The sequence below is a fragment of the Anarhichas minor genome, unplaced genomic scaffold (genome assembly GCF_050575085.1).
Source record: "Anarhichas minor isolate MPS153535 unplaced genomic scaffold, ASM5057508v1 ptg000087l, whole genome shotgun sequence".
In the NCBI taxonomy this organism is placed as follows: Eukaryota; Metazoa; Chordata; class Actinopteri; order Perciformes; family Anarhichadidae; genus Anarhichas; species Anarhichas minor.
The window spans coordinates 1,589,471-1,603,667 of NW_027466533.1; the positions used below are offsets into that span (position 1 = coordinate 1,589,471).

General features: G+C 40.2%; 1 protein-coding gene across 1 annotated transcript; it reads left to right on the top strand.

Moving 5' to 3' along the window:
- The first annotated feature begins 2,250 nt into the window (after positions 1 to 2,250).
- On the top strand, positions 2,251 to 11,424 carry LOC142938650 (organic cation/carnitine transporter 2-like). Its single transcript, XM_076081964.1, has 11 exons — positions 2,251 to 2,800; positions 4,228 to 4,437; positions 5,640 to 5,743; positions 6,330 to 6,484; positions 6,695 to 6,866; positions 7,968 to 8,094; positions 8,174 to 8,274; positions 8,470 to 8,681; positions 10,042 to 10,224; positions 10,521 to 10,656; positions 11,322 to 11,424. Exons 1-11 carry the CDS (start codon positions 2,591 to 2,593, stop codon positions 11,422 to 11,424), a joined length of 1,713 nt encoding a protein of 570 aa, XP_075938079.1. The 5' UTR covers positions 2,251 to 2,590.
- Positions 11,425 to 14,197: the final 2,773 nt, after the last annotated feature.

A 14,197-nucleotide genomic window follows, 5' to 3' on the forward strand; every position in this document is an offset into this window, starting at 1 on the left:
ATGCATTTAAGAATAAATTACATAACAGAAAGCTTTTTAAAAATCTGCATCGTAAAATAAAGTACTTCATTTTAGAAAAATGAATTGAACTGAATTGACCTGCAGATTTAAATTCAGTTCATTCAGGTGTGAAGTGATGTCAACCAAAAAAAAACATGATATTACATTATTGTCATCTTCTAATAAGAGAAGTTTGTGTACAGGGACTTTAATTCTCAATTACCGGTTTTAGCTCCAGGGTCCAGATACAACGGCGTCTGGGTCTGGACTCGGACCGCAGTCCGCCTCTTAGTGACCCCTGTTCTACACCATTGGCACATGGGAGTTTCAGTTGGTTGCAATCTGAAACCTCACCACTAGATATCCCCAAATCCACGCTGCACCTTTAATGCATCATCTATTACAATCCAGTGATATAATACTTTATTCTGAAATGGGCCATTCTGCATTATGAGGACTTTTAATTTTGCTAATACATATATACTTTTACTTAAGTAAGGTTTTAAATGCAGGACTTTATTGCTAATTTTTCTTCAGTAAGTGATCTGACTACTTTTTCCACAACTGCTGGAAATAGGATTCCAATGTTACTAGAGTCTTATCTCATATCCACTAGAGGTCACATAACCCACATCCACGTGAAGGGGCATGTTGACTCATGAATGACATTAATAAGAAAACTGCTACTCTCGCTGGTTTGACTCTGAAACATGGACGGCGTGGAGAGTCAATGTCAGGAAAGAGCTGCAGAAATTTTAACAGCTGCAGCAAAAATGGCCAACAAACTAGAAACTACAGATTCTGACCTTTTACTCCTCAATAGATAGAAGAAACACAGTAACTTTTTCACTGAAGCGAAGCATCACGTTGAGCCTACGATGGACAAAACAGTGTGATGGGAAACTGCTCGCTCTCATCCTCCCCCCCTCTTGATTCCATATCCGCAGGCTGTGTTTATGATAATGACAGTCAAAGGATCATTTGTAACAGAGTCTGTATTGTTGGTTTTGGTCTTAATCTCATTTCAGGACTCCAGATTGAATGTTTATTTAATGTGTGCAGCCTCGAAAAACTCAAAATGATTTTAATGTGGCAGGTTTTGACCACCAAAAGTGGAATGCAGAAAGAAAGAAAAAACACTGAGTCAGTCTTAACGTAGCTGAACAAACTGGTATTACTGAGGTCATCGGACAGGCAGGAGTGGCATAGAGAGAGACGACTGGATTGGACTGGCTACACTGGTTTTATCATTTACTGAACATCCAGTATCTCCTGCCCTGTGGAAATTAATGATCGGGCCAGTTCAAAGTTGACGAGGACTTCAGGACTCACCTCAGGGTCCTTCATCTCGCATGACAATAGGATTGTTGTGCTCAGTCAGTGCGACACAACCGACACACACCCACCCACCCACCCTTTTCACCCGTCCTGTGTCGTTCCAGAGAGCAAAAGGTGCCCAACATGTCCAAGAGTTAGAACTGTATGAACGGACAAGGCATGGACTATGCTGCTGACTATATCTCTTTATACTGCTGCATAATATGTAATATGAGTGCTGAATATATTATAGAGTGATACTATAGGCTACAAATTAAGCAGGAAAGAACTTTAAATATTTACACTATGGGTAAATGTACAAACCCACCACTTTCACCCCATAATGTTTCAGCTGGAGTATTATAGGCACACTATAGAAGATGCATAGCCCAAGTGTATTATTATAACAATAAGATTACAACTCATTATGACTGACACAGTATAACATGCTTAAAGAAATAATCCATGAATAGAAATAAGTAGCATGAGATTGCTGGTAGCGGCCGATACACTACAACATTTGAATAAGGGGAGTACTGGCATTTTATGTTTTACACTTTAAGCATTGAAAAAACAAATATCAAGAATCATAAATAGAAAATGAAAGACATTTCAATAAACACTTTTGCACAAAACAACAAAAAACATATAGTCTTAACTTTATTTAATCAAACTGTACGTCTTCAGACTTATGACTCACTTCCTTATCTTGTCATTTAGTCACAACAACTGGGTCTCTCTCTCTCTCTCTCTCTCTCTCTCTCTCTCTCTCTCTCTCTCTCTCATATGAAGTGGGGATTTTTTTTTTCCAACATGAGAAGTTGCAACAAGTACTTTAGCTATGAGCACAGTCTTTTGAAAAGAGGAGGAGAGGTGTAGTTATTTTGTCTTGTCTGGGATAAAGGGGGTGTGAAGCCTCACTGAGAAGCTGACAACTGCTGCAACAGGTGCATTAGCAGTATTTTTATTCAGAGAGAAAAAAACATTTATAGTTTTTTGTAGTATTAGGAGAATTGTATTTGTTATTCTTGTTGGTATATTGCCTAGCCTACATATTGCTAGTTTTTGAACCTGTCAGAGTAACATTTCTAATTTTCGTCTAAAAGTATTATTAGCTTCAAACTATTTGTTGAGCATTTATAGTCAAGCTGATTGCCAATTACTTTTGTGGTTATAGTAGTTCTTAATAAATTACAGACTGCAGGTGCACAGTAAAAAAAACAAAAAACATAACAGAGTCGAACAGAATAGAGTATAAGTACAGTCCAGTAAAATGCAGGACTATGAGGAGTCTCTGTCTTTTTTGGGGACCTGGGGCCCGTTCCAGAAGAGAGTCTTCTTCCTGCTCTGTCTCACCATTATCCCAGGTGGATACAACCTGCTGTCCGTCATCTTCCTGCTGGCTACGCCCCCCCACCACTGCTCCATCCCCCACCACAGCAACCTGAGCCAGGACTGGATCCAGGCTAGCATCCCAGTACAGGTCAGAACTGCGCCTGTGTCTGTGCCTTCCAAAAGTGATCCACAAAATCTCCTTGGCTCTACGGAGTATTTTACCATCACTGATATTTCATCGTTATTTTCGGTCATAGCGGGCAGCTTTTTTTTAATACACAAGCCCACTACACTACCTACTCACCACCAAACAGCACACAGACACAGTTAGCAACCAGTTGGTGAACCGAGTGAAGCATCAGGCAGCTAAAGAACCAGATGTTTCCCTCAGGAGTTGGTAGGGACCAAAACAGAGTTAAAAGAGAATGAATATTAGACCTCATCAAAAATACTTATATTAAAGTTGATGACTCACATTGAAAAGGTCAGCTCACCTAAATCCGAAAGCATGAAATCCCACTAACTTTTCCTTTGTCCGTGGTTTGACCAAACACTTTTAGGTTTATTTATCTCCCCGCTGTGTAACAAGTTTTATGTTCTGCCACCTGAACTCCCATCTCATTACAATTACAATAGTCCTGAAATATTGTTTGTGGTTCACAAAGCATTGACATTTATATGTTTTTGCAGAAGTATTCAGACCTTTTACTAAAAGTAGAAAAACAATACAAAAAATACTCAAGTAAAAAAAATCCATGCATTCAAACTATTAAACAAGAAAAGCACAGAATCAGTAAAATGTACTTTAAGTATTAAAAGTGCTTGTTATATTACTATATCTGAAATGATTTCATCACCTGTACTGATGCATAAAAATGTAAGAAGCATTTTACTGTTCAAGGTTAGGTTGAGCTCATTTTAACAACTACTGGGAAGTTTAATCTATAAGAATTTATCAGATTTTATTGTCTTGTTAAAAGAAATGGATATGAAAAATGTATCTTCAAAGTAAAGAGTAATGATAGGTGTCGAATAAATGTACTGCAATACTTACTTCTGACTTGTAGTGGAGTAATATACAGTATAAGAATAGTGTATTAAGCAAGTATAAAGCAGAAAGTAAAGTACAAGTACCTCAAAATGTACTAAGTTCATTTCCAGTAATGTGATTTTCTTTCTTTAAGATAAGGTCATGTTAATTCTGTTCAAGTTTAGGTGCCTAGTTTATCATACAAACTAGCAAGGTATAGAAAGAGACTACACATATTTCATCAAATGCTCACGTTACAGTGTACAGGACAGTAATACAGTAAATGATTTCCAAATAGAATGTTTTTCTATACATCTGGATGAATGCTGAGACACGACACAGCTGATGTTGTGCACAAGCTAGGGTTTTCAAATACTGTGAAATCCAGTCAGCTAATAATTCACTACACATCTCTGATCCAGGAAGCGAGCCTCGTGCAGGTTAGAACTGGTCTAGTTTGATCGGATACGGTCTGTTTGGGTTCAGTCTACCTCCTGTTGTTGCAGCACAAGTTGGATAATGATGATGTTGTTTTTCCTGGTCAGCAGGTGGCCGGACGGCCAGAGAGGAGCAGTTGTAGCCGGTACGAGCTGGACCTGGTGCAGAACCTGTCTGCCCTGGGAACCAGACCCAGCCATGATCTGATCCACAACGTGTCAAGTCCAGAGGTCCTCCTCTCCAGCTTGACACAGGAGGGCTGTAAAGATGGATGGACCTACAGTACTGAACACTACCAGTCTACTGTAGTCAGTGAGGTACTGAGCTACTGCTGCTGCTGCTACTATGGAATTTACTATTGCGAGTATTAAAACACTACGTTTTATTTTTACTGTTTCCATTGGTCACCCACAACCTTCATCCATCTACTGTTCATAACTGTTTAGATTGTTATATACTTCGAAAACCCTTGGTCTGTAAAACACTGAATGGCTTATGACTTCTCTCACTGGTCACCAACCATTGCCTTATAGGTGATTAAACTGAAATTACTGGATTGGTGTCTCTCGCATAATTCATCTACCTGTGTGGTGTAATGCCACAACTTCTGTTGCACAACAGCTGCAGCTACTAAACCTATGTTTGTGTTTGTTATTAAATCTGGATTGAATTTTTAGTCAGATTATTTTATGTGCACATACAGAAAATAATTGAAGTATTTCAATTTCTGTTGCGCTAATCTAACCTGCATCCCATTTACACACTACAAACTACTTCTGACTGGGTTTTGACTTCTGAGTTCACTGAGGGAAACTGGACACCTGAATTTCCCCAAGAGGATGAATAAAGCATCGTCTGTATATCTTTTAACTGCCAAAACAGTGCAGGTAACTAAATAGTATACTTTATAGTTTATTGATTACATATAGAGAGGGATTTTGAATACATATCTAGTTTTTGTTTCCATGTTTGTAGAGGTATTGCAGCTTGTTTGTCCTTTTTTTTCTTTTGTGAGTTTGACACAATAAATACTTTGGCTCACTTAGACTTACTTAAGAGGTAGACTGTAAGATTAACAAAGAACATAATTGAAACTGGGCTCAGCAGAGCAGGACAATAGAAGACTGTTTCTAAGAATATGAATACTGAAGGACCAGAATATGAGAAGCTGAACACTGCAGACCAGACTCAAAGGAGTTGGTTGCTGGAGGACCGTGATCAGTGGAAGTGGGTTTAAGCAGAAAACAGGGATTCAGAAGCTTGGGCAAAAGCCTGAGATGAAGAGAGACTCAGGGCATTTAGACTCAGGATAACAGCAAAACAAGCACAGCTGGTCAAAAGACTGCTGGTGACCACTTCATGCTTTTAATGTCTGTTTCTTGTGTTAATCCTCCATTCCCATGTTTGCTTTGTATTCCAGTGTTATACAATACAATACAATACAGTGTATCCATAGTATTATTTCACTTTATAGTTTTTATGTCTGCTGCAGAATTCGCATATGTGCCTTGTCTTTAAGTTCAACCTGGTGTGCAGCGACCAATGGAAACAGCCGCTGTCCTCCCTCGTCTACTTCCTGGGAGGATTGTCCGGATGCTTCGTCTCTGGACAGATCTCTGACCGGTACTTTTCAGATGTAGAATGTTTTGCCAAAGTATGTCTGGTAGTTAGCTGTGACCGAACCAAGCATTGACTAAACACATGCCACACGTCATGAAAAAAAGGAAGTGTATGGCAAAAACTTAAGTTTAGACATACAGCATATGTTTGAGGTTGGGTCAGACGGACTGTATCTATATTGCACTTTTCTAGTCTTAGCGACCACTCAAAGCTCTTTACAACACAAGCCAGCATTCACTGTTCATACACTGGTGTATAAGCTACCATTCAAGGTACCAACTGCTACCAAGGAGGGATAAATCGAGCAATTTGGAGTTCCGTATCTTGCCCAAGGACACTTTGACAAGTAGACTGGCACAGCTGATTGTACGATTGGTGGACGATCCCTCTCTCTCCCGAGCTGTAGCCACAGGTTAGCTGAAAGATACTTGATGTTCAACCTGAACATTCAAAAACATGGTTTGCCCGGACTTGGACGACCGTCATGGTATCTTCCAACAATACCATCCTATTTCTAATTAATATCTGAATAGAGGAACATCTGTGCTGCAGTTGTGGCTGATACCACTCTGTTGTATTTATACTTGAGGTTTGGCAGGAAGCCGGTGCTGTTTGGTGCCATCATCACCCTGAGCATCTTCAGCAGCGCGTTGGCCTTTGCTACATCCTGGCCCGTCTTCATCGTGCTCTTCTTCATGCTGGGCTTGGGTCAGCTCACCTGCTACGTAGTTGTGTTTGTACTGGGTATGGCTTTTTCATTTACTGTGACTGCTGACTTTTGTCCTTCACTCCACGGTTGCGTGCTCTTGTATTATTGTTGTTGATCTCGATGGAGTCTCACTGGAGGACGGAATAAGACCATGTCGATACCGATGAGGACGCATTTGAAATCTTCTTCTGTATGTTTTGGTCGATGCTTTGCCTGACACTTTTTAAAAAATGTTTCCTTCACAGGCTCAGAGATCCTGATGGGTTCAACCAGAGTTCTCTTCTCCAGCCTGTGCATGCCTTGGGCCTACGTGTTAGGTGTATTGATGCTGCCTCTCACTGCATACCTGGTCAGGAGCTGGAGACACCTGTCTCTGGCGATGGCTGTGCCAGGCCTGGCCTGTATCCCCCTCTGGTGGTAAAATGACCTCAGTACACTATGAAGATCAATCTGCATTTGATACTATTCAATTAATTCGTTTTCAGATTATTTTTTCCGTAATGTCAAAGACTTCTTCGTGCCACGATCAGACGGATAAAAGAACTGCGTGAAAAACCAAAAGCCTTTCTTTCATTTGAATGGGACCACTTGCTGAGGTTGGGCTTCAGGAAGAAACGCGCAGTGCCGTGCGGCAAAAAAGTTAAACGTGGCTCAGTGTTTGCTGCAACGTAATGCATCATTGTCCCGGTCAAATACATGCATGTGAACATTCCATGGTATATTACTTTGTTACATGGACACCATATATATCCATGTTCTTCTACCAAACGATAAAAGAATTGTCGTCGTGATACCGTATCACTGTTCTAAAATCCTGTATCATTGTATCATAAAGGGTTGCAGTACAGTGTTTTTCTGTTGGATAAGCCTTAAGACTCATGGATTCATCACTCAAACTGGCCTTCCCCATCCACACAGCCACTTGGGAACACCCCACTTAAGGAACGCCCTACTGCATGTTTAAATTTAGCCCATTTTCATTCCCAGGGAGTCAAATACTGACGCTTTTTCCCGGCCTTCAGCATCCGATAACGACTTTTTATTTTAGCATCTAATTAACTGCAACATAAACCTATCCGTGTCATTATTAGACGCACGGAGAAAATGCCCTGGGAGAGTGATGACGTATTTTAAAAACTAAATACCAACATTGGGCAGGTGGGTCAAACAAATACAGGACTTTCAACCAGGAGGCTGGGATTCGAGGCCCGTGTTCATGTCCCAAAGCGTTGTTGAGTTACTCCTGAAAAAGCGTCATTATGTGACGAGTTGGGGTTGGAACGTGTTGTGAAAGTTCAACTTCACGCCCCGTTTTAGCTTGAGCATATTCTGCACCTATTCAGAAAATACATTTTAAGCCAGGCCCAAGGCACGGTGTTGTGTCTTGTAACTTTTCGCCATGCTTCTCAGATCATTTCTGACCTTGATGGACTGCATTGCACACAGATGGATGAACCAGGGTGATCTAGATTCCATCTCCAATCCTCACCAAAACATTTGCAATTTTCTGTCCAAAAGGCTGATTCCAGAGTCTCCGCGCTGGTTGGTGTCTCGTGGCCGTATTCAGGAAGCAGAACTCCTGCTGAGGTCAGCGGCTCTGGAGAACCGAGTGGAAGCTCCACATGTCATCTTCCTCTCAGCCAATGTAAGAACCTCAAACCTCAGCCTTGTTTCGAGAACTTAGGGACGATGGACATTGTACTGCAGTTTCTGTCTTTCCATAGGTTGAAAAAGCAACAAGTGAGAAGGCAGAGTCCCCCAGCTTTCTGGACCTGCTGAGGACATCAAACATTCGACATATATCACTTATTCTGTGGTTCATATGGTGAGTTAAGGCCCTTTTCCATCACCAGAATTTACTTGAAATTCAGGAATATTTCCTCTTTCTTTGCTAACCCTTGATTGCGCTACCAAGGTTGTTTTGTTTTTCCATCGAGAGCATGATACAGTATCTCAACGACTAGTTGTTCATTTCCACAACTTTTACTGTGATAAAGTATTGTTCTCTTGTTGTCTGCAGGTTTTCTATCAGTGTATGCTACTTTGGATTGTCATTCAACATGTCAGGTCTTTATGGCAACCCCTTCCTGAACTACTTCCTGTTGTCGGCTGTTGAGCTCCCAGCGTACACTGCTAGCTGGCTGGCGGCACGCAGTCTTCCTCGCCGCCCGTCATATATCTTCTTCACACTGCTGGGGGGGCTAGCGCTGCTGCTCATCCAGATCACTCTAAGTAAGACAAAGCCGCCAGGAAAAATTTGACATAGTTGCCAAGCCCCGTAGCTACAAATTACATGTCCTTCTCGGGATGCGTTTTTGGTTAATCAACTTCCCAGGAGTAACACTTGAATAACCCTTGTTTAAACAATTAGCTCCTAAAAGTTGTAAATGCACTAATAGCTGAATCCAGAGATATTTTACTTCTGCCATTCATGTGACTGAGGTTGAGAACGAGGCAGGACCAGGTGGCATTGGCTTCTGAAAAGTGCAGCCAATCTGAAAGTGCCTTAAACTTGCATTCTTTCTAATGGCCATCAGGGGGCAACTCCTCTGGTTGCAAAAAGAAGATTTAATGTATAGAAGTTTATGAGAAAATTACCCTACTTTTCCCTTGATTTATTACCTCACTACACATTGTAGACATTACTCATGGTCTAAATCGCTAGTTTCAAGTCTTCTTCAATACAGCATGATGTTCATTTAGTAAATTATGGTCCCATCAAAAGCAAAATAGAAGATAACACAGGGTAAAGCAGGCTCCCTTGTGATTGGCAGGTTGCTAACACGGCATTGTCCGGTCTGGGATTCATCTGTATTTTCGTTTTACAACTTTAACCCTTTCACCGTGTGTTTTCAGTTCATGGAAGTTAATTGTAACATGTGCAAAGTGTATTTTCTAAGTATTTTAAATCAGCATAGTTTACATGCTTGTCTACTTCACTGCCATTGCTGGTTTATTGGTTTTGTGTACTGGGACACGAATTGTCTATTTTTGTGAAGTCACTCGGCACGAATTATTTTTGGGGACGAGATTACGCAGCAAAACAAATATTAGGTTATGTAAGAGCTCCATAGCTCTGCTAAAGATCAAGTTGAACCTTTAAATGTGCACTTGAAGGCTGCATACATGATATAATGCTAACACACTGGGACAGAAATTGTCTATCCCAGGCCAAAGTGTAATTAGGGATGTTTCTAACGTAACCTATAATCCCACAAAATAACGTAGTTAGCTTTTGCTCTTTGGCTTTGGGACTAACGCTAGGTTCCTACTGTAAATTATGCAGTAAACTTGGTGGCCTCGCATGTTATCGACTCATGTTAGAGTAGATAAAAACGGGGTTTAAACTATTCCATGCAATTTTGCTCTGGTGGTTTTGGAAAGGCTAAAAAATAAGACGCCACCTTTCAACCACTTTATATACAAAATATCTCTCTCATTACAGCCCCATGTGTATCACACCTGTTGAGAAATACAAATCTTGGCCGGCCTGCCGTGCCTAGTCATGGTACGATCCCCATGTCTTGGGGAGTGCTTCAGAAATGTTTGGTATCCCCCAATCAATTACTTACATTCCTCCTCCTTCCTGCAGGTCAACCAGTTCTCACCCTGATCCTGGTGCTGGTGGGTAAATTTGGCATTCTGGGCGGCCTAGGGATGTTGTACATATACACCGGTGAGCTGTCTCCCACAGTCATCAGGAGCACAGCAATGTCTACCTGTGCCATGTTCTCCAGAGTGGGATCCTCTGTTTCCCCATACCTGCTGGAGCTGGGTGAGACCTCTCCCTTCACACATTATACTGTGGAGTTTATAGAGTATATACAATAACTTATTACAACAAAATATGTGTTGTCGTAGTGGTACCGCCAGTACCAGCTCAAGTAGTAGCCATGGACGGATTAAGAGACAATGGGCCCCTGGTCACAGGCAGTTCACCCAAATGACAAAAAAAATATTTTTTCAGTTGCCCTCGGTTTGATCTGGGGATACAGATTTGGTAAAGATTTGAATAAAGGACCGTATTGGGCATAGTATGAACTCACTGATGTGGTCTGGTTTTGTCTCCAGCTGTTTTCAATCAGTTCCTGCCGTGGATCATTATCGGTTCTCTATCGTTGCTCAGTGTTGTGATCTGCATCTTCCTGCCGGAGACCTTCAGACAGCCACTGCCCGACACCATCCAGCAGATGGCGGTCACACAGCGGTCAGTCTGCACATTTGAGTGGTGATGCAATCATCATAGGAAAAAGTATAGTCTACGAATCTGACTGTGAATCTTTGAAATTTAGTGACTGAAACTATTGGAATACTAGTCTACACAACAACAAATCAGAAAAATACGATTGATGATTCTTGATGATTTGGTGTTTATCAAAAAACACATTGCAAAAATCAAAAGACAATGTAAAACAGAAAAATTGACATATGGGCTTATTCTGGTCAGTTTTGATTGTTGGGAGGAATAATACAAGCCGAAACAGCCACACCACCAAAAGGTCATCTACACCTTTTACTCCACAGTGCTGCTTTTTAGAAAAACACTCACACTGTGCCAGCGTGGCTTAGATCTTTGCAGCTCAGTTCTCAAAAAACAGCATTAAAAAATGAAACAGCAGGTTTGAGTTTTCAATGGATGCAACAACAAAATAGCGTGGGCACAAGAAGAAACAGCAGCTGGCCATGAAGAACCAAAAAGAGAAAATATACATGTGAAAGGAAGATCTACCATATCGAATTACGTATCCAATATAAACATTTGTGAAGAAATCTAAAACAAAATATATGAAATTTAAAAACAACAACTTGACTACAGGGTGAAGCAAGACATTGTTAATGTGCAGATTGAATAATGTAGCTCTCCTCATCCAGGTTCAAGTGGCCATGGGCCTCCACACCTCCTCCAAAGGATGATGGGAAATCAACTAAAGACCTGACTACTGCACCTGAGATCATCTGCACAACTCGCCTATAAGACTCCTGACACAAATGGATGGAAAAACAGAGCTATGGATAAAACTAAAACCACCCACATCTGTTAGATTTAATGAACTGCATTTTAGTCTTGTGAACATTTAGAGTGATGCATTCACTTACACCTTATGAATAGTAAAAACTGTTTATTGTTTTCACATACAGTAAGGACATGTTGCTGTGCAGTGTGGCATCTAATGGTGAAGTTGCAGATTGCATCCAACTCAACACTCCTCCGTTCACCCCTCCCTTTTCCAGCATGTCGGAGAATATGGTGATCTTCGGGTAACGTAACCAAACACTGGCTTTCTAGAGCCAGCGTTTGGTTTGTCTATTCTCTGCTACTGTTGGCACATGGCAGTGCAACATGGCACACTCGGTGCAGAGGACCCACTCTCTATGAAGATATAAACGGTTCATTTTAAGCTAAAAAACACAGCAATTCTTAGTTTCAGGTCATAATACACTAAAAATAAATATATATAAAAGCATAGTTATGAATATTATATTGCATTTCTTCCCATAAACCCCCCAAAACTTACACACAGTTCCTTTAAAAGTCAGCAGAACTTTAAAATGGACGTTAAAATGTACATAGCTTCATTTGCTTTAGACTTAGTTTACTATGTTTCTACTGATGGTTTGAAACATTGGGGCACATGAGATGATAAACATGACATGAATGTGACAATCAATCTCAGCATAGATATGAAGATGGAAAGTAATATAGATCATAAACTGAATTTAAGATGAAATTTGAATGTGTATTCTGAACAGATTTGAGGCCGTCAGTAGTAGGCCTATTTTGCTCCTGTAGCAGCAGTCACAGCAGTAGCAATGCCACATTAGAAGATTCAGATAGGTAATATAAACTTGAATTTTAGTTTTGTATATAAAGAATGTATTGTTTGGTTTCTATTGCTGCAATGAAGAAATATATGGATATGTAGGCTATGTATTTAATGTGATGAATAAACTAATGAATCAAAATGGAGTCATTCAAAACCTCTATATTAATTATTATATTAATGTAATGTCTGTTGACTTGATGTTTTCATATATAGGGCTTATTGTTTTAATTTGAACATAAATCGGATACTATAAATCGGATACTGCAGTTTCTGAGGTCACCTGAACGTGTCAGTGGTCTGAACAGGATAAGGCGTGGCCTGTCTGGCTGTGGCTCCGCCCCGGATACGTGGTTCCAGTTTCATGAAGCTACAGGCCCGCTATAGTGTGACTGTTTACCCTTGGTTTATTAAACAGAGACCATGCATAACAATAAGTTAGCCAAGAGGCTATATTGTATCCGTGATCCCTGAATATATGTCACAAAGTCATTCTAAAAACAGATTATATGATTGAAATGATCATTATTATTGAGCTACTTAGAATATAATTCCTTTATTGCCGTTGCACAAAGTACAATGAAATGAAGTATCAATCTAGACGGTGCATTCACACACCACACAGTAATACAAAATATATAGTATAAAATATATATTATGAATAGAAAATATATATTTGCTGTGGCCTAAAAACAGTAAGATAGCTGAGATATTGCACTACTGGATATTACACATTTGCTGAGACTTGGTGTTTGGAGCTACGCTAAGCTAACCTGAGGACGCCAAGTCACGGACTTAGGTAAAGTTAGAAAGATATTCACAGAGAAGTCCGAATCTGTCAATATCTTTCTAACTTTACCTAAGTCCGTGACTTGGCGTCCTCAGGTTAGCTTAGCGTAGCTCCAAACAGCTCCAAACACCAAGATGCTCAGTTAAAATGAAACACATTCCCAGCCATAAAATGTGCGATGCTGTCAGCCAGGAACACCGTTCATACAAATAAATAAAGTACACTAAGCAAAACCCTAAAAATGTTATAGTTTCTTCCATATCTTTCAATTTGAACTCTTACTACTCCAACTAACTTCTGCCAGCTTCCTTAAATTTCACATTAGTCACTGACCAATCAAGGCGCACATTAATGCTGACGTACTACCTCGGTGCCACTGGCACGTCAAAGAATACGCCCAACATGCCAAACTAAAGATCTGATTGGTTGAAGACTATGACAATCAACAATAACGTCCCCATTTACTTAAACTGCAAAGGCTCTCTAGCGGGCATCGGGCCTCTCTAGAGACATAGGGGCTGAATCTGATTGGATAAAAGCTCTCTTTAAAACAAGCTGCACTGGAAGCAGCACTGCAGGCTGGAAGCAGAGCAACAGAGAAAGACAGGAGCTGTGCAATGAGAAAATAAGCTAATGGGAAAAATAATTATACTACATTAAATTATAAAATAGCTATAACTTTGTGATTCTGTTTGGGCCAGCAGAGAAGGCTTAGCTGGCCCTGACGGCCCACCACTGCTATAGTCTCTATAGAGTCTGTAGAATAGATGGATAAAATAGAACCTGACAATGTAAATCCTTCATATTGGTTTGGTTTTCTGATATTGATGTTCTCTTTTCCTTATTCTGCATGCTTACAAATGTTCAAAAAGGAATATGGTATATTCTGAGGTAAAAAATAAAAGAGAAAATTAAATTTAGTTAAAAGACATGCTAGACATACAAAGCAATAGAATGGGAGATACAGTCTCGAAATACAGACTAAATGAGATGACATTGTACTGCATAGACACTAATTGACACATGCAAAAACAGAAGCATATAACAAAGATAAATCAGTCTGGCACAATAAAAGCAAAGCCACAATAAAATACATTTTATCGGTCCACAAGCTCAAACATAAAACATCTTAATGC